The sequence below is a fragment of the Grammomys surdaster genome, unplaced genomic scaffold (assembly GCF_004785775.1).
Source record: "Grammomys surdaster isolate TR1022 unplaced genomic scaffold, NIH_TR_1.0 139, whole genome shotgun sequence".
Taxonomy (NCBI): Eukaryota; Metazoa; Chordata; class Mammalia; order Rodentia; family Muridae; genus Grammomys; species Grammomys surdaster.
Genome location: NW_021604597.1, coordinates 1809401 through 1835111, shown reverse-complemented (window position 1 = coordinate 1835111; position 25711 = coordinate 1809401). Strand labels below are relative to the sequence as shown.

General features: G+C 44.3%; 1 protein-coding gene across 4 annotated transcripts in view; it reads left to right on the top strand.

Moving 5' to 3' along the window:
• Positions 1-1746: 1746 nt before the first annotated feature.
• Elf2 (E74 like ETS transcription factor 2) overlaps positions 1747-25711 on the top strand; it is an 86861-nt gene continuing 62896 nt past the window's right edge. For 3 of the 4 annotated variants that reach the window (XR_003710890.1, XM_028763557.1, XM_028763555.1), the window contains exons 1-3: positions 3906-3938; positions 18042-18128; positions 19776-19994. Coding sequence is in view for 3 of the 4 variants with exons in the window: in XM_028763557.1 (XP_028619390.1) it covers positions 19923-19994 (72 nt within the window). In the remaining variant the exon portion in view is untranslated. Of the gene's footprint in view, positions 1833-3905; positions 3939-18041; positions 18129-19775; positions 19995-25711 lie in introns of those variants that run through there. The other variant, XM_028763556.1, reaches the window with a different exon arrangement.

The window sequence follows — 25711 nt, the reverse complement described above, 5'->3', positions numbered from 1 at the left end:
CAAACAAACAAACAAACAAACAAACTCTTGTATTCTACAATGTTGTGAACAAAACTTTTTCTGGGGAGACTCCATATACACATCTATCTGTTCACTCCAGTTAAATGACCCACACAGACCAAGTACAGATACCACCAAAGAACCTCTTGGTGAATCTATGTGTTTTATTGAGGTTACTTATAAGGGTGAGGGGTTCCTTATGGAAGCAGAAATGACTCAAAGACAGCTGCATCACCAAGACCCCACTCAGCATGGATGAAGTCTGGGGACTTGGAAAAACACTGCACAGCCTGTAGGCAGCTCAAAAGGTTGGAGAGTGTCCTAACCTGGTGCTTCAGTTGATCTAACCCTCTTCCAGGTAGTTCAGTTGTTTTTGGCTTCTTCTAGGCCATTGGGCTGGTATCAGAGTCTTCTTTGCTGTTTGGCTTTGCTCTTCTGAGAGGGATTATCAGCTCTTATTGCTTACTATGGCAAGGAGGAGCCTAGTAAATATGGTCAGTTTCAGGGATTTCCTGAGATTCTTTTGAGTTATCTTCCTACTTAAGGAGCTTTCCTAAAGAATTCAATGTTTCAGCCCCATAGTGGTGGTGGCCCATGCCTTTAATCCCAGCACTTGGGAGGCAGAGACAGGTGAATTTCTGAGTTTGAGACCAGCCTGGTCTACAGAGTGAGTTCCAGGACAGCCAGGGCTACACAGAGAAACCCTGTCTCGAAAAACAAAAACAAAAAACAAAAAACAAACAAAAAAAGAATTCAATGTTTCAATCTTGGAGGAAACTGTTGCACAATATACAGGTCCCTGGCTATAAACTAGGAATGGCTCCAGGCCGGTTTCTCCTTCAGGGTGCCTGTGTCATCTTTCTTGGACCAGCTGGCTCTCCAGACATGTTCTCCAAATTGTTTAAGGCAGGAGTGCTAGAGAGGCAAGCAGAAACATGCAATACCTCTTGAGGCCAGGACCTTTAGAGTCTTTATACTGTAACTTCTGTCCATGTTGTTTTGCCCAGAAGCAAATACAATTATCTGAATTTAACAGCAACAGGGTGGAGAAGTGTTCTTACTCCTGAGTTATGACTGATCTACATTAAAAATCTTTTTAAAAAAGATTTCTTTATGTGAGTACACTGTCACTGTCTACACACCAGAAGATGGCTTTGACTCGCTTTAGAAATGGCTATGAGAAACCATATGGTTGCTGGGAATTGAACTCAGGAAGAGCAGCCACTGATCTTAACTTCTGAGCCATCTCTCTAGCCCCCCAGATCTACATTTTTTTTAAAAAAATCAGTTTTATTATTTTATGTGTATGAGTGTTTTGCCTACACGTTTCTAGCACCATGTGCATGCCTTGTGCCCACAGAGGCCAGAAAAAAATGACACTGGATGCCCTGGAACTGGAGTTATAGATGGTTGTGAGCCATAATTTGGGTGCTGGGAATCAAACCCAAGTCCTTTGCAACATCAGTAGGTACTTTCAGCTGCTGAGCTATCTTACTAGCCCAGACCTACATTTCAAAGTGCATGCTCGCACAGAACAGGGAAAAGCCGAGAGCAGTAAGCTCTTTGCCCGGGACTTTCCATCTTACTCTGGACGGGAAATGAGGCAAAGCATTTCTTCTCAAAGTAGCTAATAGGAATAGGAAGTTCCCCATTGTAACATTTGTCTTTAACTAAAGAAAGCAGGCTCTGGCCATGAGAGACTCCGTATTCTTATTCAGAAAGTGTCAAAGCCGGCAGTGACTCTCATAAGCAGTAATTTATAAGAAACAGGAGATAAACATCATCCTCTATAACGAATGCAGTGCTGGGAGCAGTAAGTACCCTGCTGGGCTGTAAGTACCCTGTTATGTATTAAGGTCTTAAAGTTATCAAGACTCCATTTTTGTAATTCAAAGGGATGCCAATCCTGAAAACTTTCCTAGAGTTAAGAGGACCATTGATTAGCCATTCTGCCAATGCAAATTTTTAGTACGTTTCAAAGTGAAAACGTATTTTTTTTTTTAAAGTTGCTTTTTAAGATACGAAAGAAGCACCTCCAACTAGGCAGTAAAGCTTTATAAAAATGAGGCTAAATTCTAATGTTCGTCAGGGACTTAAAACAACACAGCAACCTCTCGCATGCCTTTAACATTTGAGCCTCATTCTAGGGTCATTTCCACGGTTCCCACGTTCATCTCCACAGCCATCACACCGCTCAGTATTTCGTTTTTTTTTTTTTTTCTTTTTTGTAAAAACTGGCTGTAGAACATCAAAGACAGTCAGGCTGGAGCCCAGAAATTAACCCGGTATATGCTGTTCCAAGTGCCGGGTCTCCCACAGGGAGCCTGCAGGAGTCTGAGCCCAGCAGGATCGGCCCCCGCGCGCACCGGGACAGCCGATGCTCTTTGTTAAAGAAACAAATACAAGCGGCGGCGGCGGGGAATGGTGGTGGAGGTTGGGGGAAGAGACGTAGGCATGCATAACTGCGCCTAAGAAAGACCATTAGCAAGCCGCTGCAAACGCAGGACATCCCGGGCACCGTGTCATTGGCTTTTGTGCCCTGGAAAGCGCGTGAGAGTGCCCTGCTCAGAGGCTCCCCTTTGTGTGAAAGTGTGCAAACCAGAAGCCTGCAGTTCCCGCTGGCTTCGCCCCCCCCCCCTTTTTTTCCAATTCGTGGACACTTGGAACTAGATACTGTTCCTCTACACACACGCGCTCCTTCACCCTAGCTCCGAAGATCTCGGGACTTGAGTTACTTCTCGGCGGCGGACGGGGCTAGGAGCGACAAAGGCTGGGGCGGGCGGTCGCGGCTCCCCGGGACCCCCCCGAACGGGGGCCGCCCGCCGCGCTCCGCAGCTGCGCGCTGGGCCGCCCGCCCGCCGGCCACCGCGGGCACCAACCGCCGCGCAGCCGGGCCGTTGGGCGGTGGTAATTTCTGGGAACGGGGCGGGGTTCGGGGTGGACGAGATGGGAGGCGGAGCGGGCGGCGCCCCGGGCCGCCAAACGGGCGGGGCGGGGCGCCACGTGCGTCAGTGGCCGGGCGGGGCGGGCCGCGCGCTTCTGCCCGCCAGCGCCGCCACCATCCACCGAGCCCGGGAGACGCGCGGGGACTCTGAACACCCCGGCTGACAAGAGTTTTATTTTGCAATCCCTCACTTCCCTAACGCGTAGTCTTCGAGTGCAGAGCGGTCCCTCGAGGTCCTGGGAGGGGAGTCCCGAGTTGGAAGGGGATGAGGGGTGACAGCGAAGACCCGAGAGTGGCCCAAGAGGTGCGCGTGTCGTCCCGGCCGGGGTGCAGGTGCACGCGCGGCCCCGCCGTCCCCACGCGCTTGTCCCGCGGCCGCAGCGCAGTGCAGCGCGCGACGTGGGGGGAGTTGGGAAGCCCCGGGGACGCGGAGTGGGACAAGTGGCGAGCGTCTCCACCTGAGCAGGCGGGTTCGGGCGAAGTTGGGCCCGGAGGAGAGGGCGGGATTCGAGAGCGCAGGAGGCGGGCTGCGGGGGGCCCGAGGGCGGTGGGGAGTATAAATAGCCGGCCGGGTTTGACAGGCGCTGCGGTGACTGGCGGTGTCGCCTCCCCCGGCGGCGCGCGGGGAGGGAGGAGCGCGCGGAGCGGCCGGGTGGGGGAGGCGGACTCCAGTGTCCTGGTGGCGGCGGCAGGAGGCCGAGGGGGAGGAGCCGAGGCGGGTGCGGAGGGCGGGGGCCGGCCGCAGCTTCCCCGCGCCCGACTGTGTCGCCGCCGTCGCCTGGGCGGTTGGGGGGGATCTGTAGGGTGGCGCGCGCGGGGGGCGCAGCGCGGTTTTGTCTCGTCCTGTGGTGCGGAGCGGCTCGCGCAGTGGCCCGGGGAGGCCCCCTCGGCTTCCCGCAGGACGCCGAGCCAACGGCGGGCGGCTGCGGCGGCTCGGCCGGTCTGCGGCCCTGAGGGGAAGGGCAAGGGACACGGCGACGTGGAGGGAGAGCAGGTAAGAGCGCGGGGACGACGGAGGCCGGCGGGAGCGAGCGGGAGGGAGAGGGAGGGCGCGGCGAGCCAGCCCGGCCGTCCCGAGTGTCGCCTCCTCCCGGGCGCCCCCGCCCCGCGCCTGTGTTGTTTGCTCCGGCGGCGGCAGAGGGGCTTTCCGGAGGCTGGGGCGGTGACACCGGCGGAGCTGGGGGCAGGGCGGGAGCCCGCATCGGAGCGGCCCGGGGCAACGGTCGTGGCGCCGAGGGACCGCGGCGCGCGCTGTTTACCTCGCGGCGCCAGTCATCGCGCGGCGGCGGGGCTGCCGGGGAAGCGCGTCCCGGGCGGCAGTTTCCGTCGCCGTCGGGCCTGCTCGCCGCCGCCCGGGCGGGCACGACAGGTTGTACTCCGCGGTTCTTTTATTCTCACTCTCCGCCGGCCCTCCGCCGTCGCCTCCTCCTGGTCCCCCGGGGAGCCGGGCTGTGATCACAATCCGTGTTTGCAACAAAACAACAAAAAACCCCGGAGTTCTTGGAAGCGTCCTGGTCCAGTGTCTCCCGGGTCCCCTGCCGGCGGTGCTGGCTCTAAGGGCACCTCGCGGAGAGTGTCGTGGGCGCCCCGCACGCCTCGATACCGACTCTGCCTCAGCGGCGCTGCGCGCGGCGGCCGGACCCACTCAAGGCTCTAGTGGGACATTTTCACTCTGTCAGCAAAGGACGAAAAAATAACCCACTGTGCCGGGAGTGAGAGCCTAGTGCCGCTTCCGATGCCCCCCACGGGCCAGCTTGGTGGGCTGTCCTTATGGGAGCCACGTTCTCAGCTGAATACCCTTTCTTTAAGTTCTTAGTACTCTATCAATAAGATGGGGGACGCGTCATTGTAACCGTAGAACATCTTTCTCGTGTTCATGACATTACTCTGGTTTATGCTTTAATCCGGCAGTGAGAAAGTATAATAAAAACTGCGCCTTTGAGCTAAAGACTTTGCTTTTCTTCTTCTCCAAGTCTCGTTTGAGAGGCAAATTGCTCACTTTCTCTAGTGCCAGCATTAGAACTATGTCCATCCGGGCCTGGCTGAGATAAGAGTGTATATTTGTGGTTTACAGTTTCTTCAGAGTGTTGAATGACTTCATATTAGACTGAGAACTGTTGAATTTTGTTTAAAAGGATTTAGGAGTAAGGTTTATAGAAGGCAATGCAGTTTACGGAGTTAATTCATGTGGCTGTAGTTGATACATCCAGTAAATACAAGAAGTAGAAATTTGAAGTGTCTTCAACATTTAAAATTTCAATACTTAACGTTATCCTTTTGTTGTTGTTGTTTGCTTGCTTGCTTTTTGTTTCTCGAGACAGAGTAGAATCTCTGTGTAGCCTTTGTTGTTCTGGAACTTGAATTGTAGACTATGCTGGCCTCCAACTCATTGAGATAAGCCTTCCGCTGCTTCCCTGGGTTTCAAGGTGTATGTCACCACCCCCCTGGCAGTGTTATCTGCCTATTTAAACTTTATTACTTAAATTAATCATTGTACCTCCCAGACATAAATAGTTGCAAAATGTTTCGAAAGAGTTGAAAACTTTGGGGATTTTTTTTTTAAATCCCAGATTTCTTCAATGGTAAGTTTACCAAATCAGGGTTGATGGTTTTACCTGTTCACAGGTTGTGTGTATCTTTTTTTTTTTTTGGTGCACGGGTTGGCATGGGGAGAGGTTGCAGTATTATTGAAATACTAACCACATGCCATTCAGGTATAAGTGTACAAGTTCAATTTTTAAGGCATAGTTACTGAGTTGCACAATTACTGAACTCAATTTTAAAGCATGTTTTTACCTCTAAAAAAGATCATATGGGTCTGCAATGTAGCCCAGTGGCAAAGTGCTTGCTTTGCATGGGGGAGGATCTGAGTTCAATCCCCAGTACTACCAACCACCCTGTGCCCAAACCAGTTAGCAGTCGCTCATTTCACCCCTATCCTTCTGGCCCTTTGTATCTCTTATGTATTTTCCTGTTCTGGGTATTTCATATAAGTACAAGTGTACAATATGTAGGCTTTTGTGATTGCCTCTTTTGCATAGCATAAAGTTTTTAAAGCTTGCATGTTGCAGCATGTGTCAGTACGTTAGTATTGTTATTTTGCTGAGTAATACTCCTTTGCATGGATATGCTTCCTTATATTTAGCCATTCATCAGTTGATAGGGATTTGAGCTTCTACCCTTGGCTAGTGTAATATTTGTATGCAAGCTTTTGTGTGTACATGCTTTCATTTCTCTTTGGAGTGATATTTTTAAAGAAATCAGCCTTTTGGCATGATATCAAAAATAGTTCCTCCATTTTGAGTGTATAATCCAATTTTTTGGTTGTTTTTTTTTCTCCTCTTCTTTCTCCCCTTCTTCCTCCTCCTTCCTCTTCCTCCTCTTCCTCCTCTTCTTCCTCTTCTTCCTCTTCTGTGTAGCCCTAGCTGTCCTGGAACTCACTCTGTAGACCAGGCTGGCCTTGAATTCACAGAGATCCATCTACCCCTGCCTCCTGAGTGCTGGGATTAAAGTGTATCCTACCACTGCCTGACTAATCCAATATTTATAAACAAATGGATAAGATTGAGAATATCCCAGTCTTGCTTTATAAATACTCTTTTTGGTCCACCCCTAAAATTTGCCATAACCTGTTTGTGGTTAATTAACTGTCAGTCCCCAAAGGCCTAGCTCTAGGCAATAGCCATTTCGTTTCATTTCCCTATGTTTGTTCCCTCTGACTATTCTGCATAATGGAATCATAATGCACATTTTTTAGGCTTGACATCTTTCATTTAGCACACTTTAAAGATTTTTTTCTACATTGTAGCATGTATCAGAACTTTATTCTGATAAGTAGTATTTTATGGATATGCCAACCGACCAGTTATGATAGGTATTTGAATTGTTTCCAGTTTCAGACGGTTTAAAATGATACACCTTGTAGGTTTGATTACAAGTCCTTATGTGGATGTATGGTTTCCTTTTGGTGGGTAAGCACATGGAAATATACTTTACTGTATCATATGTTTAACTTTCAGAGAAACTTTCAAACTGTTTCTCCAAGTGGGAGTACCGTCTTTTTTATCAGTCGTGTACTGGAAGAGTCTAGTTTTCTTCATGTCCTTGTCAACGCTTATTTCTGTCTGTTATTTTCACTCAAGATGGGTATGAAGAGTCGTGTTAGTGGCTAGGACCTGGCTTGCTCATTGAAGGTTTGAGTTTCCTCATGATTCAGAGTGTTATCTTTTCATATAGGCAGTAACTGTAAGGCCCTCTCCTGTCTTTCTTATGGTCTTAGTTAAACATGCTAAGCAAGTACTCCACCAGAGACTTACATTCACAGCCTGTTCATTTATCTCTTTTAGTTAACTTTTTGGTCCGTTTTTATTATTTACAGATAATTTTAGGGATTGGACTCTGCATCTGAAGAAAAAAAGGCCTCTTGAGTTTTGGTAAAGATTATTTTGAATCAATACATCAATTGGTGGTGAATTCCTGTCTTACCACATTGAACATGAGAATGACTTACTGATCTTCAGTATTCATTTACATTCTATGTTCCTCAGCAAATAAGCCTTATACTTTAAAAAAGAAGCTGTATTTAGGTGTATAATATAGTAGTATTGTTTTTATGATCAAATGTGACATAGCAAATCTCTAGAATTTATTCTATTTGTACATGTATTGTACGTTGTGTACAACCGAAACTTTGTCTGTTGATGGACAGCTTGGCTCTTGTAAGCTCCTGGAGACTACTGTCCTCTGCTTCTATGAGTTTGGCTATTTTCAGTAGCTCATATAAGTGTACCTGCTGTCTGTGTCTGCCTTAGACCACGTAGTATAATGTTCTCACCATTCATCCATGTTGCAGAATTTCCTTTATTTTAGTTTATTTATTTTTTTTTCTGGAGACAGGGTTTTTCTGTGTAGCCATGGCTGTCCTGGAACTTACTCTGTAGAGCAGGCTGGACTTGAACTCAGAGATCTGTCTGCCTCTGCCTCTCAAGTGCTGGGATTAAAAGGGTACGACACCACTGCCCAGATGAATTTCTTTATTTAGAGGATTGTTGGCTAGCTCATTTATATGAGCATACCAGATTTATAGTTTTTCTTTTCCAGTTTATTTTCTGAGTGTTTTATTCTTTATGATGATACTGTGAATGGAATCATCATTTTTTTCTTTATATTTGTTTGTTTTCTTAATGTATGTGTACATGTGAGGTGATGTGCTGTAGGTGTGAAGGCCAGAGGGCAACTTTTGGGAGTGAGTTCTGTCCTTTCCCCATGTGGGTCCTAGAGATGGATCTTAGGGAGTCAGGTTTGGCAGGAAGTGCCCTTACTCCTGAGCCATGTCATGGCCCATAGATGTGGTTGTCCTTACAGTGTGCCAGTTTTGTTGGTGGAATACAGAAGCTGCATTGATTTTTCTTTTTCTTTTTTTTTTTAGTTTTCAGCTTGGTATTGAATACTTTTATCTCACTGAAGTAATTATTCTTACAGTATTTTGGGTGGACTCGTAGTTTTTACACACAGTACCGTATATCCTGTAATGGAGTTGGCTTTGCATTATCCTTATCAGAATACATTTCTTTTTTCTCTTGAGTCGAACCACCAGGAAGTAAAGGCTGATTAGAAGTGGGCAAGAGCCTGCCTGCCTTCCTCCAGGTTGGTAGGAAGGAGGAGAGAGTCCATTGAGTTTTTTATCATAAGGTACAGTGTTAGCAGATGGTGCTAGCAGTTGTGTTGTCTTTAATCATGAGTGGGTACTGGACTGTCACATGCTCTTCCCATGTCTCTTGCCGTCACCAGCTGTGACTCTTTACCTGGGCCTGCCTTGTTTAGCATCAGAAGTCTTGCGTCTTGGGAAGTCCTTCAGTCCTACACAAATCAGTAGGATTGGTCATTATGAGATGACCGATGGTTTGTCCTTTATTCCAGTCATATGTAATATTCCAACGTTATTTCATTTGACTTCAGGTATGAAGCAGGCTCCCAGGATAAACCCTCCCTTGCTCAGCATAAACAGTTATATGTTGATAGATTTTGCTTTAGTGGTATTTGACTTAATTCATGTTTGTATTTATAAGGGATATTGGCTTAATTTTTTTTCTTGTTGTATGTCTTTTGATTTAGTCTTAATTTTAGCCAAAAGAAGAAGTGATGCACCTCTGTTTAAGGACTAAAGTAGTACTAACCCTGAGGGAGGTGTTGAGCATTTTTGCCTCCTGTTTTCTGTGAGGTTCGTGAAGGATTGGTATGATTGATTCTTTAAGTACTTTTGATAGAGTTTACCAGTGAAAGTGTCTGGCCTGGATTTTCTCTTTGATAATTAATTTCAGACTTGCTCTTCCTCTGTTACAGTTCACCGAGGAGGGACGCCAAGGCAGGGCTTACAGGCAGAAATCATTGCGGGCTTGTTCTTCCTTCGGCTGCCTCCTACTTAGCTTGATTTCTTTTAACATTTTACTTTTAAGTCTGCTATCCGTTCTTCCCCCACCCCCCACCCCTTTTCCCTTCCCCCTTCTCTGTCCCTCGCTTGACAGTACCCTGGAGTTGGTGTTGCAGGCAGTTGAAGCCACTTGACATAGGTTCTGGGAACAAAACTCAGGCCCTCCATTTTTTTTAATTAATTAATTAATTAATTATTGTTTTTCTACAGGGTTTCCTCTGTGTAGCCTTTGCTGTCTTGGGAACTTGCTCTGTAGCCCAGGCTGGCCTCAAATTCAGAGATCTACCTACCTCTGCTTCCCAAGTGCTGGAACTAAAGGCGTGCGCCACCATGGCCTAGCAGGAACAGTTTTTACTCTTACTGCTGAGCTATTTCTAGCCCCCTGGATAGCTTTTTTTATGCTGTCTAGAACTACTTGCCTGAGAAATGGTTCCATCCACAATGGGCAGGTCCTACTCGACTGATCAGTAATCGAGGTGTGTGTGTGTGTGTGTGTCACACACACACACACACACACCTATGTTACAGAGCACGTGTGACTAGAGGACCCACTGATCTGACTCCATGCGGGTCGTGGGTTGAAGTCATGTTGTCAGGCCCTGTGGCGGGCTGTCTTAGCTTCTGCTGACTCAGTCTTTTCATCATTACAAAGTATCCTTTGCTTTCTCCGCATGTTCACTATTTTAACAGCATCTTTTTTTGTGCTTTTTCTTTCAGGCCATTTGTTTTATTGGCGTAAAGCATGTCTTGTAAACAGCATCTAGTTAAATGCTCTCTGTAAGAAAATGCCACAACTGGCTTTTGATTATAGGGTTTCATGTGTTCCTAGTGTAGTCACTGAGAGATTTATGCCTGCAGTTTTACTACTTTTCGTATGTTCCATTAAAAATAACTCGCTTACTCTCTGTTGCCTCTTTATACCTCACAGACTTCCCAGTGTGCTATTGGAACTTTTTTCCTGTTATTTATTTATTTTTTTAAAGATAGGGTCTCCTTACTGGCGTGTTACTCACTGTGTAGCCCAGGCTGGCTTTGAATTCAACCCAATCCTCCTGCCTCAGTGTGCTGGTGCTGGGACTTCAAGTATGTGTCAGCATATCCAGCAAAATATAGTTTTTAATTTATTAAATCTATTTCAGATCAAGAACAACTTCATTGTAACAGAAGTGTGGCTTCAGCCCAGCCACGCCTCCCGTCCTGCCTGTTAGTAGTAGTTAGGGTTCAGCAGTGCAGTCTTCTTCGTGTATTTCTTCTTTGTTGTCTAGACCTGGGACCGTAATGTGGGGCCCTTGTTAGTCTGGAACTATTGCATGTGACCCGAGAGTCAGCCTCCCAAGCAGCTGAGCAGGCAGGCAGTCAGGTGCTGCCAGCTCTGTAACTCACTTCAGGACTTCCCTTTTCTTTTTTTCAGTTTTGTGTTTTCTAAAAGAGCATTTTATACTCGCTACATATTTACTTCTTTGTATAGGTTTATATCTGTTTCGTGTATTTATTTCTTTGTATCGGTTTATCTATTTCTTTGCATGTGTTTCTGGTCATGGGTGTGAGTTGTTCAGCCTGTAGCAGCTGCTGTAGGGTTGCTTGGAGAGCAGTTCTTTCAGCATTCACTTTTCTGAGATCTTCGTGTTTTCCTTCAGTTTTGAGCAGTAGCTTTGCTGGGCACAGAGCTCCCGAGGCTCAGGTGTTTCCCTCCTTTCAGGACCTTTAATATTCAGTCTACACACTCTGGTCTCCCCTGGTCTCTCCTAAGTTATTTTTCTGCTTTGAAGATTTTCTTTTCTTCTTTTCTTTTTTTTTTCTTTTTTTTTCTTTTTTTTTTTTGGTTTTTCGAGACAGGGTTTCTCTGTGTAGCCCTGGCTGTCCTGGAACTCACTCTGTAGACCAGGCTAGCCTCGAACTCTCGAACTCAGAAATCCGCCTGTCTCTGCCTCCCAAGTGCTGGGATTAAAGGCGTGCACCACCACCGCCCAGCGAAGATTTTCTGTTTTTGACTTTTAACAGGTTTATTATGATGTGCCTAGTATGAATCTCTTTTTCTTCTATTTTGTATTCATTTAGTTTTTGAAATGCTTAAGAGTAGATATAATAATTATATATATTTATTGTATACCATCCCTTTGTCCTTTATTTATGCAGTGATCAGTAATTCCTTTGAGATCATTCTAAGGGGTCCCAGCCTTTTATTATTGTGTCTGTTCTTTTTTTCTTTTTTCCTTTTTTTTAAGACTTATTTTTTTGTGCATTGGTGATTTACCTGAATGTATTTCTGTGTGAGGGTGTCAGATCCCCTGAAACTGGAGTTAGAGACAACTGTGAGGTGCCATGTAGTTTCTGGGGGTTGAATGAACCCTAGTCCTTTGGGAGAGCAGCCTCTTAACCACCGAGCCATCTCTCCAGTGTTTATTGTATATGTTGTGGGGACAAGCATGCTAGTGTGTGCATGTGGGGGACAGGGGACCACTTTGGAGCTGGTTCTCTCCTTTCGTCTTTATATGTGTTCCTGGGATTGAACTCAGGACACTATACTTTGACAGCAAGCCACACTAAGCCACCTTACTCACTCTGCCCTCTTGATGGCTAACATCCTTTCATGAATTTATGTTTGTTTTTGGTGTGTGCGTGTGCGTGTGCATGTGTGTGTGTGTGTGTGGTTTTTCGGGACAGGGTTTCTCTGTGTAGCTCTGGTTGTCTTGGAATTCACTCTGAAGACAAGGCTAGCCGCAAACTCACCTAGATCAGGCCTGCCTACTATTTGGAGATTGAATGTAGATCTTGGCTACAAGTGTCTTAACCCTTAACCTAGCTGGGGAGCTGGGATTACAGGCATGTACCATGCTGCCCTGGCTAACTTAATAAATCTTGATGACTTTCTTTCAATTAGTTTTAGATTTAATTTATGTATATAAATGTTTACTTGATATATCTATGTGTACCATGTGTGTGCCTGGTGCCCTCAGAAGGCAGAAGATAGTATTGCAGCCCCTGGAACTGGATAGTTGTGAGGCACCATGTGTATGCTGGGAACCTAACCTGGTTCCTGGCAATAGTAACAATTGCTCTTAATTCCTGAGCCATCTGTCCAGTTCCTTTGCTGATGATGTTTTGTTTGTTTGTTTTTTCTTTTTTGTTTTTGTTTTTGAAACAGGGCTTCTCTGTGTAGTCCTGTATGTCCTGGAACCCACAGGATCAGGACTGCCCTCAAACTCACAGGGATCTGCCTGCTTCTGCTCCCTGAGTGCTGAGTTTAAAGGCATGTACCACCATGCTAGGATGGATTTTTAATTTTAGTGTACCGCTTTTCAGCATTAAAATTTTCGTTTTGTTCATTTTTTTGCAACTTTGAAACTTTCATTGAGATTGTCCAAATTTTGATTCATAGCTGTCTTACTCTGCCTTGATTACTTAAACATACTTAACATTACATTTTATTTATTTAGAAATGAAACTGAATTTTACTTATTTTCTTACTATCACTTCCTTCCCTTCCTCCTTTGAATAAGGGTCTTACTGTATAGTCCTGGCTGGCCTGGAACTTGCTATATTGACCAGGTTAGGCTGGCTTTGAACTCACAGAGATCTACTTGCCTGTGTCTCCTGAGTTCACCATGTCTGGCATGAGCAAGTTCTCCTGCCATTTGGGTCTTGAGGATTGAATTGAAGTTTCAGTCTTGGCAACAAGTGTCTTAACTCTCTGAGCCTTCTCATTCTAAATTTTAGATATAAAGTAACATCTAAATCATTTATTGAATGACAAAATGTTTTACTTAAGATCCTAGTCAGTGTTTGTATTTCAAGATATGCACAGTAGTATATTACTTTTGAACGTTGAATTTTATGTAATAGTTTTTATTTAAACAGTTTGCAACTTTATCTAATTAACTAATGGTTATTGATAGATAGGAGCCATATATATTTTTAAAATATCAACTGAAATTTTAGTTACATTTATTTATATTGGACGAATGTGCACTGGTGTGGAGACCAACTTACAGGCATCGCTTCTCCTGTACTGCCGTGCAGGTCCTGGGCATGGGACTCAGCTGGCCAGATATGGCAGATGAGACGTGTCCTTCGCCCAGGTTTGGCTGTTAAGCACGTTTGTGGCTCTTGCAGTGGACCTAGGTTTAGTTCTCAGCATCCACATGGTGGCTCGCAGTCTTTATTAACTGTAGTACCAAGGGACCCGATGCTTTTGTGGGCACCAGGCCCTTATGCACGTGATGCACAAATGTATTCAGGCAAAATACTCATTCACATAAGTAAAAATACCTAAAAACAGAAGATAAATCATTTCACAATCTCCTCAGTCTTCCAAATGGAAATAAAGTATAGATAGGTACTTGTCTGTCCTTACTTCTTGCTGTTGCTTGGTTCCCGTGTTAGGCGCCTGAGTTAGGCGCCACAGGTAGGAACGACAAGCCAGGGTGCAGTGAGAGGGAAGCAGCTGACGAGGGCAGTATACTGAGTTGGGATGGTTCTAAAGTTTTGGGAAACCTTCCCAGCCTTGCACTTGTTAGGGGCACGGCTGGTGCTGGAGGTCGAGCACCTCTTTCTTGCCTCCAGGTATCTGCTCACGGATGCTTACTTCCACACACACAAATAATTCACTAAAAATAAAATAAACCGTTAATAGTATTTTAAGTTTTTGTTTTTGGGAAGATACAGCAGACACAGTAGCTGCTGTTTTACTGCTCTCTTGACCCTTGTATTTTGGGAGAGGAGACAGGCATGAAAAAGCCAAACAAGGTAATTTTAGAGAGCGATAAATACAGCAAGTGAAGAACACTATGATTTTAAATAGGGAACGATAGGAGGCCTGTGTGCCGATGAACAGTGGCTGAAGGGGAGGTGTAGGGACTGTCTCGCAGGATGCTGTCCGCCCTGCTGCTGACAGTGTGCTGGAGACTGGGGAACAGCTGTAGAGACTGCGTGGTCCCTGATGTGAGTGCTGGTGTGAGTGCCCGTGCGCCGCCGGAGTTCAGCAAGCCCAGGTAGGGGAGAAGTGTGAGGTCAGAGGTCAGCTGGCCAGAAGGACCGGCTGTCTGCTTGTTTTTTCCACGTGTGCAGAGAGCCACAGGAAAGATGTAGTGCTTTCATTTCCAGCGAGAGAATTAACTTAGAGCAGGATTTGTTTTCTTTTAAATCAGAGTTTGGGTAAATGTTATATATAGGCTTTCATGTAAATGATGTTTGGTCTTAGAAACAATATCAGGAAAAATAAGTTTCCTCCCGGAAATTTCTTCCTTAGAGTTTATCTAAAACTCCAACATCAGTAGGTATAAAGCTTTAACGTTTAGTACAGTTACAGTAGCCGCTGCGCTGTCCATACACACTTCCTGACTCTGCCCTGCTGTTCCAGAGTCTGAGCCTATGTGAAAGGTTAGGAGGCTAAATGCCAGGCAGCAGTGTCATCTTTAGTTCTGCTGGTAAATGCTGGCAACCATGTCAGCTTAAGATTCACTTGTCTCTGTGCGCACTGAGTCTTTAACCAAGTGATTAACAAGAAAAAGATACTTCTGTAACTTTCTTACATATTTCCTATACAGCACCAGGAATTTTGGCCTTTATTTTTTGGTATTGTTTCCTTTTAATTGATTTTTTTTAAAAAGTAGAATCTTTACATTCTTCATTTCCTGTTATTATCTATCCTGTAGCTATTTTTGTTTGTTTGTTTGTTTGTTTGCTATTGGAATTACATTTACCAACCTGCAGTAACACTCTTTTTGAACACTAATTTGAATTTGAGTAGTGTGAGTTTAATACTGTAAAACACTCCTTATGTACTGGTGATATAGCTCAGCGGCTTGCTGTGTACGCACAGACCCCTGCGTTCATCTCCAGCGCCAGCAAAACAAAAACTCCTTTATGGTCCTCCATCTCTTTCAGATGTCACAAGACTTTTGCCTTCATGCATGTGTTCCCCAAATAAACTAATTTTTAAAATGATATCCTCATTAAATAAAATAAATAAAATGTGTAGTTAAACCAAGTTTATATGAATATATTGGCTTTTAGACAAAAAATGTTTTGAGCAAGTTTGTTAGTCTTTTAAAGCACATGGAAAAACGAAAGTGAATAAAAACCATTAACAGCAACGAGTCTCTGCTGTCTGAATCCTGGCCTTGATTTCCTCACATAGCCTGAAGCCCAGGGCCTCTCTCTGTCTCTCTGGGCTCATCTAAGCATCCCTTGAAGCCTGCCTCTGCTTAGGAGCAACGAACTCTTGAGACTTCCTTCCTACCTCTGCTTTTGAAGGCCAGTTCTGCAGAACATAGGGTTCTTTATTGATAGTTTTGTGTTTTGTGTTTTGTTTTTTTTAGTTCTTTGAATATATTTGCCAATCTTCTGACCACCAGATACTGCTGATGCAGGATTTCCTGGTGATCCTGGTGAGGACTGCTCATGTGACAGACAGATCATTTTCCTCTTGCTTCCAAGTTTCTTTGTCTTTGATTTTTAAAAAAGATTTATTATGCCGGGCAGTGGTGGCACATGCCTTTAATCCCAGCACTTGGGAGGGAGAGGCAGATTGATTTCTGAGTTCGAGGCCAGCCTGGTCTACAGAGTGAGTTCCAGGATAGCCAGGGCTACATAGAGAAACCCTGTCTCCAAAAACCAACCCCCCCCCAAAAAAATAAGATTTATTAATTTAAAAATGTAAATGTATCAGTGTTTGCCTGTATGTCTTTGCAGCATCAGTATGTATGTTTATGTGTAACACCTGCTAAGACCAGAAGATGGTTTTGGATCCCTGAAACTGTAATGATGGATTCTTGTGAATTGCCACATAGGTGTTGGAAACTAAACCTTGGTCCTATACAGGAGCAGTGAGTGTGTTCAGCAGCGAGGCCATCTTTCCTGCCCTGTCTGTAGGTTTTTTGTTTTTACATGTTTTTTTAAAGATTTATTTACTTTATGTGTGTGAGTACAGGGTCGCTGTCTTTACAGGGTCGCTGTCTTAAGACACACCAAAGGAGAGCATCAGATCCCATTACAAATGGTTGTGAGCCACCATTCAGTTGCTGGGAATTGAACTCAGGACCTCTGGAAGAGCAGTCAGTGCTCTTAACAGCTGAGCCATCTCTCCAAGCCTCTGTCTGTAGTTTTTTAAAGGATCACTATATTGTGTGTTACCATGTGGTTCTCTTTGAGTTCAATTTACATGAGGCTCATTGACTATTGATTTTTTTTTTTTTTTGACTGCTTTTGAGACAAGGTCTGAGCTATTTAAAACAGGCTGCTCCTGGATGCTGGAATTAAAGGCATATGCCACCATATCCACCTTTAGCTCTTTAAAAAAAAAATCAATGTCTGTCTGTCTGTCTGTCTGTCTGTCTGTCTGTCTGTGTGTCTGTCTGAGACAGTCTGAGATACATAGTCCTGGCTGATCTGAAACTCAGATCTACCTCTCTCTGGCTCTTGGATTTTAGGTTAAAGGTGTGTGTCAGCACACCCAACTGTAGTTTTATTTTTTTCAAACTTTATACTCCTGAAGGGGAGTGTCTTAGTTTGTGTTTCTATTGCTGTGATAAAGCACCATGACCGAAAGCACGCTGGAGAGGAATGGGTTTATCTGGCTTACATTCCCATATTGCTGTTCATCATGAAGTAAGTCAGGGATTCAGACAGAGCAGGAACCTGGAAGTAGGAGCTGAGGCAGAAGCCCGGAGGAGTCCTGCTTACTGGCTTCCTTCCCATGGCTTGCTCAGCCTGCTTTCTTATAGAACTCACATCACCTGCCCAAGGATAGCCCCACCCACAAGGGACTGGGCCCTCCCCTGTCAATCACTAAGAAAATATCCTAAAACCTGCCTAGATCTTATTGAGGCAATTCATCTACAGTGACTGTAGCTTTTGTCAAGTTGACATAAAACTAGTCAGCACAGGCTGGTGAAATGGCTCAGCGGTTAAGAGCACTGTCTGCTCTTCCAGAGGTCCTGAGTTCAATTCCCAGCAATCACATGGTGGCTCACAGCCATCTATATATATATAAAAAAAAAAGGGATCTCATGCAGGGCAGTGGTAGGCACACCTTTAATCCTAGCACTTGGGAGGCAGAGGCAGGTGGATTACTGAGTTCGAGGCCAGCCTGGTCTACAGAGTGAGTTCCAGGACAGCCAGGGCTACACAGAGAAACCTTGTCTCGAAAAAACAAAAAAACAAACAAACACAAACAAACAAACACCCAACAACTAGCCAGCACAAGGAGTTAGATTAGTTGCCACCACTTATGACGCTTCTGGTTGGGGCTGCAGATGTAATTCAGCAGGTAAGAGCGTTATCTGCTCTTTGACTCTGGTACACACATAGTTAGTTCCTCAAGACCTCCTGAGACTCCAGTTTCAGGGGATGCATCTCCCCCTGCTTTTTAAACATAAAAATAAAAAAGCCTATTGGTTGACTGTAATATACGCTATAATATGGGGCACGGTCTGTGTATGTTGGATCTGACCTTTAATAATTATCATTTGGTGGTAGCTTAAAATTGCAGTGAATGTAAAGTTTTGGATTCCTTGGTCATCTAGAAATAATGATTCTACATTTGTGTAAGCGTGTGTCATCAGCCTTAGGAAATGATTTATTAAGTATTTACTGTCTGAGTCACATCTAACTAGGGCAAAAACAATTTTTAATAGAGTTGTGTTAATACTTTCTTCTTTCCATTAGTATTTCCAGAGAACTGCTGGTTTAGAATTTAGCTCTTGGGACTTGTGAAAACAGTGAAGGATGCTTAGACTACCTAACGTTCAAACTGTAAGTAAAGTTTACTTCTGCTTTTATATATGTTTTAGAATGCTTATATAGTAGCAGGGAGCTTTGATGTGCAGGGATTGTGGATTTTTCCTCAATTTTCTGAAGACATAAACACTTCGTATTTAACTTTCTAAGATGTAAAAGAAGGGCTAGTCCAGTGGCTCAGAGGACTTGCTGCTCTTTCAGAGGACCTGGGTTCGGTTCCTAGTACCCACTGCCCACAGTTGGCAACTGCTTATCCTCCAGGTCCAGGGGATCTAGCTCCCTCTTCCGGCCTCTGCATGGATTTGCACATATATGGTACCTATACATACACTCTCACACACACACATACACATTAAATAATAAACAAATTGTTTTTTTAAAATATGCAGAAGGAGACTTAAAAGTATTAGATTATGGGGTTGGAGAGATGGCTCAATGGTTAAAAGCACTGATTGCTCTTCCAGAGGATCTGGGTTCAATTCGCAGTATCCACATGGTGCTCACAATTGTCTGTAACTTCAATTCCAGAGGATCCAATGCCCTCACACAGTTATAAATGCAGGCAAAATATCAATGCACATGAAATAGAAATAAGTAAAAATTTAAAAACAAGAAGAAGAGGAAGAAGAGGAGGAAGAAAGGAAAGAAGAGGAAGAAGAGGAGGAAGAAGAGGAAGAAGAGGAGAAGCTGCCTTTGGGAGGGGCTGAGAGATGGCTCTGTTAGTAAAAGCAGCCACTCATTGCATAAGCCCCACTGCCCACGTTTTATTTGCTTAAATGAGTTTAAAAATTATTTTAAAGAAGATTTTTTTAAAAAAATTATGTGTATGTCTGTGTGTCAGTATGTAGTGTGAACACAGGTGACAGCAGAAGGAGGATGAGGGCGTTGGATTCCCTGGAGCAGCTTGACAGTGGGTGCTGGGAACTCAGTACTCTTTGTTTTGTTTTTTTAAGGCAGGGTTGGGTTTCTCTGTGTAGTCTTGGCTGTCCTGGAACTTGCTCTGTAGACCAGGCTGGCCTTGATCTTACAGAGATCCACCTGCCTCTGCTTCCCAGTCGTTGAGATCAAAAGCAATGTGCCACCACTGCCCTGCTGAGCTCAGTACTCTTAACCACTGAGCTGTCTCTCTCCAGCCTAGATTAAAAAAAAAAATCCATTAAAATATTCCAGGTATAATATTGCAGCTCCATAAAAGAAAGAAGCTATAACATTTTAAAAATATTTAAAGAAAAATATGTGTATGGGTGTTTTGTCTGCATGTATGTCTGTGCACCATGTGTGTGCCTGGTGTGTGTGCCAGAAGAAGGTGCTGGATCCCTTGGAAATTGAGTTACAGACAGTTGTGAGCTGCCATGTGGGTGCTGGGAACTGAGACTGGGTCCTGGGGAAGAGCAGCCAGTGCTCTTACCCGCTGATCAATCCCTAAAGCCCAAGGAAGTTTTAACATAATGCCTTCTATAACAATCACTGTATACAATAGCTTGGTAAAATATTATTCATTAAGTTAATGAATTTGAATATTCAGTTCTTAAGTAGAGTGTTATTTACTGTCTTTTGACACATGCAAAAGCCAATATCTTGCTTAATTAAACTATTAAACACTAAATTGCTTTATATCGTTCCTATGTATCTTTAACAATTCCTCATTTTCTCTCTTTTTAGACCCTTTTGTTAATCATCTTTAGAAGACTGGACTTCTGGATGTCTATTGAATTGAAACATGAAAATGGAACCTATAACCGTGGCAATCATCTGTGAGCCTTAATTACATTGATTCGTAGCATTTGAAACTTCCTCGGGGAACACACAATGGCATCGGCAGTGGTTGACAGCGGAGGTTCTGTTCTGGAGCTTTCCAGCAATGGAGTAGAAAATCAAGAGGTTAGGCATTTGATATATTTTATCTCTGCTTTGTTAATAGAGACCGACACATGAGTCAATGTTGAAGTAATGAGGGAACAGGCATTTGAGAGTAGACATGTTCTGTGCATAAACTTGTAACGGTCACGGATGTATTTGCTTGTAACTTGGAGATGGCGAGAAAGGTGTTCCATTGAGTGATGTGAGATGTGTGTCAGTGTGAGGAGGAGGAGGAGCAGGCTGGGAGGGGTGAGGGCACGTTAGCTTAGATACAACTTAAGCTTCTGAGAGTATCCGTTTTCTTACATTATGGAGAGTGAGAGATTCATTGTGTGTGAATATCTAAGTTGCAGTTGTCTTAAGTTAGAAGCTTATATTTGCTTTCTTTGTCATTTTTATTTTTTAGTTATTCTGTTATGTCTAATTCAGGATTGATTTGTCATATTTAATCTAATATATGCAGTTATTTGTATAATTAGAAAATGACGTTTTGAAATTTTACACAGGTAGTATTTTGAATCTTTAGTGTATTTGGTCATTTTCTTGTTACAGAAAGAAAGCACTGAAGAGTAAGAGGTAGGAAAAGAAGAAAAGAGGTTTTCTGGTCTGGGTTTCTGGCCCCCACTCCTTAGAGACTGAGAATTGTCACGTGCTGCATGCAGATGTTTGCTTAGAGACACCTTGGAAGTCTCTCTGCCAATGATGCTGCTGTCCCTGGGGTTGGTGTCGGGGTAGTGGCACAGTGGCATGCCTGAGGACAGGGAGGACTCAGTGTTGTGTTCTGGGGTCTGGATGGTTTTCCTTGCTTGCTTGGTGTCTTTTCTGTCTCTGAGACCCAGATCTGCTGTGGCAGACTTATGGGATGTACTTTTCTTTTGTCAGTGGGTTTGCTAACTCCTCCATGTTCTCTTTGTATTTAAAGACTGCTTCTAAAACGGGTGCAGAGTCCATTGAAAGAAGCCACCACAGTAGAACATGCTTCCCAGGGCAACTTCTTTCTTTCTTTTTTTTTTTAAGATAATTTTGTAATTATATTTATGTACAGAAAACTTAAGTGTACATTATTTTTTAACCCAGTTTAGTGGCGAGTTCTTTAGCCTTTGCCTTTTCCAGCTTGGCAATTCGGGCCACAGACTTAGGACCCAGGACGTTGCCTCCCCAGTGGTGGTGGATCTCGTCATATCTGTCATTATAATTGGTCCTAATAGCTTCCACCAGCTTAGCCAGAGCACCCTTGTCTTCCGAGTTAACCTGTGTGAAGGCAACAGTGGTACATGTCTTCCTGTGGACCAGGCGACCCAGCCTGGCCTTTCCCTTGATGATGCAGTAGGGCACACCCATCTTTCTGCACAGGGCAGGCAGGAAAACCACCAGCTCAATGGGGTGTACATCATGGGCAATCACCACCAGCTGAGCCTTCTTGTTCTCCACCAAGGTGGTGACTGTATTGACTCCTGCTCGGAGGACAGGTGGTCTCTTAGGTGGGATATCTCCTTTGCCAGCAGCTTTCTTCTCAGCACGGGCCAGTAGCCTTTGCTTCTTCTCTTGCTTTGTCTCTGGCCTGTACTTGTGGGCAAGCTTAAGCAGCTGAGTAGCTGTTTGCCTGTCCAGGGCCTGGGTGAACTGGTTAATGGCAGGAGGTACTTTGAATCGCTTATAGAGGATGGCTCTTTGCCGCTGCAGCCTGCTGTATCGGGGCCATTTAACAAAGCGTGTTAGATCTCTTTTGGGCTGGATGTCCTGCCCAGTGCCGAAGTTCTTGGGCCTTTTCTCGAACAGAGGATTGACCACCTTTTTGGCCTCCTGCTTCTTGACGACGGCGGGGGCCAGGGCCACCTTCTTCCCTTGGCCTTCTTTCCTTTGGGCATCTTGCTCGGCTGGAGGAGAGAGAAAGAAGAGGGAATTGTGGGTGATAAGTAAGCGGCCGCGGAGATCCAACTTCTTGTTTGTTTAAGATTCCCTTTCTGTATATTTGCTCTGCTCTATAGCTTTGTAGTGTTGATGATGTTTTATTATGTGAGGAGAGCTGCCACGAACAGTGTATTTACAGAGTATATTTACGTTTGATTGATTATAAAGATAACGGTATGGAGGAAAAGAGGATTATTATGATTTATTTCTGGAAGCCTCCTTTAATTTCTCCTCTTTTACATGGAATCACAAGGATTCCTGGTCAGAACTTACCACGGAGGGAAACATTTTTATTTATTTATTTATTTATTTATTTATTTATTTATTTTTGGTTTTTCGAGACAGGGTTTCTCTGTATAGCCCTGGCTGTCCTGGAACTCACTCTGTAGACCAGGCTGGCCTCGAACTCAGAAATCCGCCTGCCTCTGCCTCTGCCTCCCAAGTGCTGGGATTAAAGGCGTGGGCCACCACCGCCCGGCTTGGGAAACATTTTTAGATCAATGAGTTTCATAAGTTGTTATTGATTTCTGTGGTGTACTCTATGGAAGGAGGTCAGAAGAAGGCAGCCTGCTCAGGAGGTATTTACAGTGCTGTGCCACCAGTGTGGGGACAACTTCCTGTTCCAGTCCCAATCCATTCATTTGTCCTTTTAACAGATGTCAGCTACCTAATATGGATCAAGTACTTCGTGGGCACTGAGGTTAAAGTTCACAGGTGCAGTTAGAAGTGTTGTGGGGCAAAGGTGGATGGAGGAAGTGCTTAATTGATATTCAGGATTCTCTGAAGAGGTGACAGTTTAGGGTTATTAAGAGAGAAATGGTCATAGACATACCTAAGTGGGAAGAGTTCCAGGAAGAGAAAAGAGCCACTGGTGTTGGGAATACTTGATGCTCTAAGGGTAATCTGAAGAGAATGCAGAGATGGAGTTTTGCTACAGGCTATACAGAGAAACCCTGACTTGAAAAAAAAAAAACCAACCAAACAAAAAAAAGATGTTAGCCGGGCGGTGGTGGTGGCGCACGCCACCCAGCACTTGGGAGGCAGAGACAGGCGGATTTCTGAGTTCGAGAGTTCGAGGCTAGCCTGGTCTACAGAGTGAGTTCCAGGACAGCCAGGGCTATACAGAGAAACCCTGTCTCGAAAAACCAAAACCAAAAAAAAAAATAAAATTTTTTTTTTACTGTAGTAGAGAAGATTATTTATTAAAGTTTTATGAATACATTTTCCGTGCGTGACTGTCTTGCCTGCATGTGTGTATGTGCCACATGCATACCTGGGGAGCATCCATCAGAAGAGGCAGGGAACCCTCGGAACTCGATCACAGGTGGCTCTGAACCACCTTTTGGGTGCTGGGAAGTCTTGTAAAGGCAACATGTGATCTTAACCACTGAGCAGTTTCTTTAGCCTTGAGGGCAAATTCTTAGTGAAATGGGATTTTATGAAATTCCATATCCATTTTTGGTAAAATCTTACTTTAGCTGTTATATACGTACATACATACATACATACATACATACATATCCATAATCCTATTTAATTGTTAAATATTGGAACATTTTCTTTAAAATTAAAGGTCAACATGCTAACTCCTAACAAGAGTTTAGTAGTCAGATGTGGTGATGCATATCTGTAATACTAGCACTCAGAAGGCAGGGATAGGAGGCTCATGGGTTCAAATCCAGCTTTGGCTACTTAAGGAGACACCATCTCAAAACTAAAAATGAAACAAGTAGCTTTACATGATTGGACATGCCTTTAATTCCAGCACTCAGGAGGCAGAGGTAGGTGAATTTCTGAGTTTGAGACCAGCCTGTTCTATAGAGCTAGTTCTAGGATACCCTGGACTGCATGGGGAAACTCTTGAACAAAGCTCAACCCAACCCAACCAACCAACCAACCAACCAAACAAACAAACAAAAAAACAAAGCAATGGCTTGAACAAACAATATTGAGACACTCTCTTAAGAGAAGTAGAAAAGACTTTTAACAAGGAAGTACACTTTCCCCTTGGGTAGGACAGGTGGGAGGATCAGTGCTGTGGATGAGGTCAGCTTACTCAACTATTATGCACACAAAAGCTGGTAGCAGAAATAGTTCTCAATTCTTTGAAGTAAAATGGTTGTTTGTTTCTGCTAATACAAAGTGTGAACAGAGCTGGCAAGATGGCCTAGCTTGTAATGGCTCTTTCGACCGGCCTCAAGACTGTGTGCCCAGGACACACGTGGTAGAAGAAAAGATTGACTCTGACAAGCTGTCTTCTGGCTTCCCCATATAACTAAATAAATGTAATTTAAAAAATTATAAAAACTTGATATACGTTATATATATAAAGATTAAGAAGTATAGCCTAGACAGCTATTTGTATGCACATACTGGAATCCGATATGCTAGCTTTTATTTTTTGAGACAGGTTCCCATGTAAATCAAGTCTGGCCTTGATCTCATTTATAGCCAAGAATGATGTTAACTTCCTGGTTCTTCTGCCTCTACTTCTGCATGCTGGGATAAAGATGTGTACCAGCACTCATGTGGAGCTGGGGCTTGAACTCAGGGCTTTCTGTGTACTTGGGAACTGAGCCACACCCTCTGCTCCAGTATCTGGTTTTTATTTATGTGTACGAATATTTTGTCTGTCTGTCTGTCTGTCTGTCTGTGCACTATGCGTATGCAGATACTAGATGAGGGTATCCAGTCCCCAGGGACTAGAGTCCTAGACAATTGTGAGCTGGAAATTGAACCAGGGTCCTTTGCAGGAGCAACAAGTGCTCTTAATCACAGAGCCAACTATTCAGCCCTGAGCAGCTGGAGTTTAGAAATTCAAATCAGAGGATTTATAAGGAGGATGAGTGCCATTTACTTTGCATTCTATAGTGTTGAGAGCAGGAGTAGAAAGACGAATAAATTCTATGGGACAAAAGGAATTAGTTACCTGCAGTTGGCTCCTTTCTTCAGGATGCCAGGAGTCCGGTGAGTGAGAGCCATCTGCATCCTCTCTTCTATACTCACTGATGCCATGCTGATAGTTTGCTCATGGTGAGAGTATTTACACTTGGGCTGCAAGTTATGTTTAGTGTGTGGTTAAATCATTCTTAAAAAACTTGGAATAGAAGTTTCTAGATGACATCCGCTTCCAGAGAGGCAGATTGGGAGTTTTTCCACTTCAGACTGTGATGGAATAATGGAGATCAGAGTTAGACTACCAGTGTTAACAAACAGGAAAACAGACAGAGCGCATGATAACAAGGGGGCATCCCAAGACTGCGCTGGCTGCCCTGCCTGGAGAGGGCTTCAGGGAAGTAGCTGTCACTTGAATCAAGGGAACAAAGCTAGCGGAGGTTCACAAAAGCTCTTGTGAGGGATACAGTATCCAAATCGCAGAGAAGCCCCCTTCCCAGAAAAGAGCTGCATGTATTGCTGGGGTTCCATTGTGTCTGGCTGGAACTCCCAGCAGTTGGGGGTTACCAGGCTCCATGAAGCCAAGCAAAGGCACTGACTCTGTTCTTCTGCTGGGAGGTACTGGCATTCTAGTAAGCCAGGCAGAAGGGTACTTGTGGAAAGCTCAGGACATTCATCTTAAAAAAAAAAAAAAAAACCATAAGGGTGCTGGAGAGATGGCTCAGTGTTTAAGAGCATTGGCTGCTCCTCCAGAGATCCTGAGTTCAATTCCCAGCAACCACATGGTGGCTCACAACCATCTGTAATGGGATCTAATGACCTCTTTGAGCATGCATGGGTACATGCAGATTGAGCATTCAAACAAACAAACAAATAAATAAATAGATCTTATTTAAAAAAAAACCCCATAAGGGTCACATCTTACATAGTAG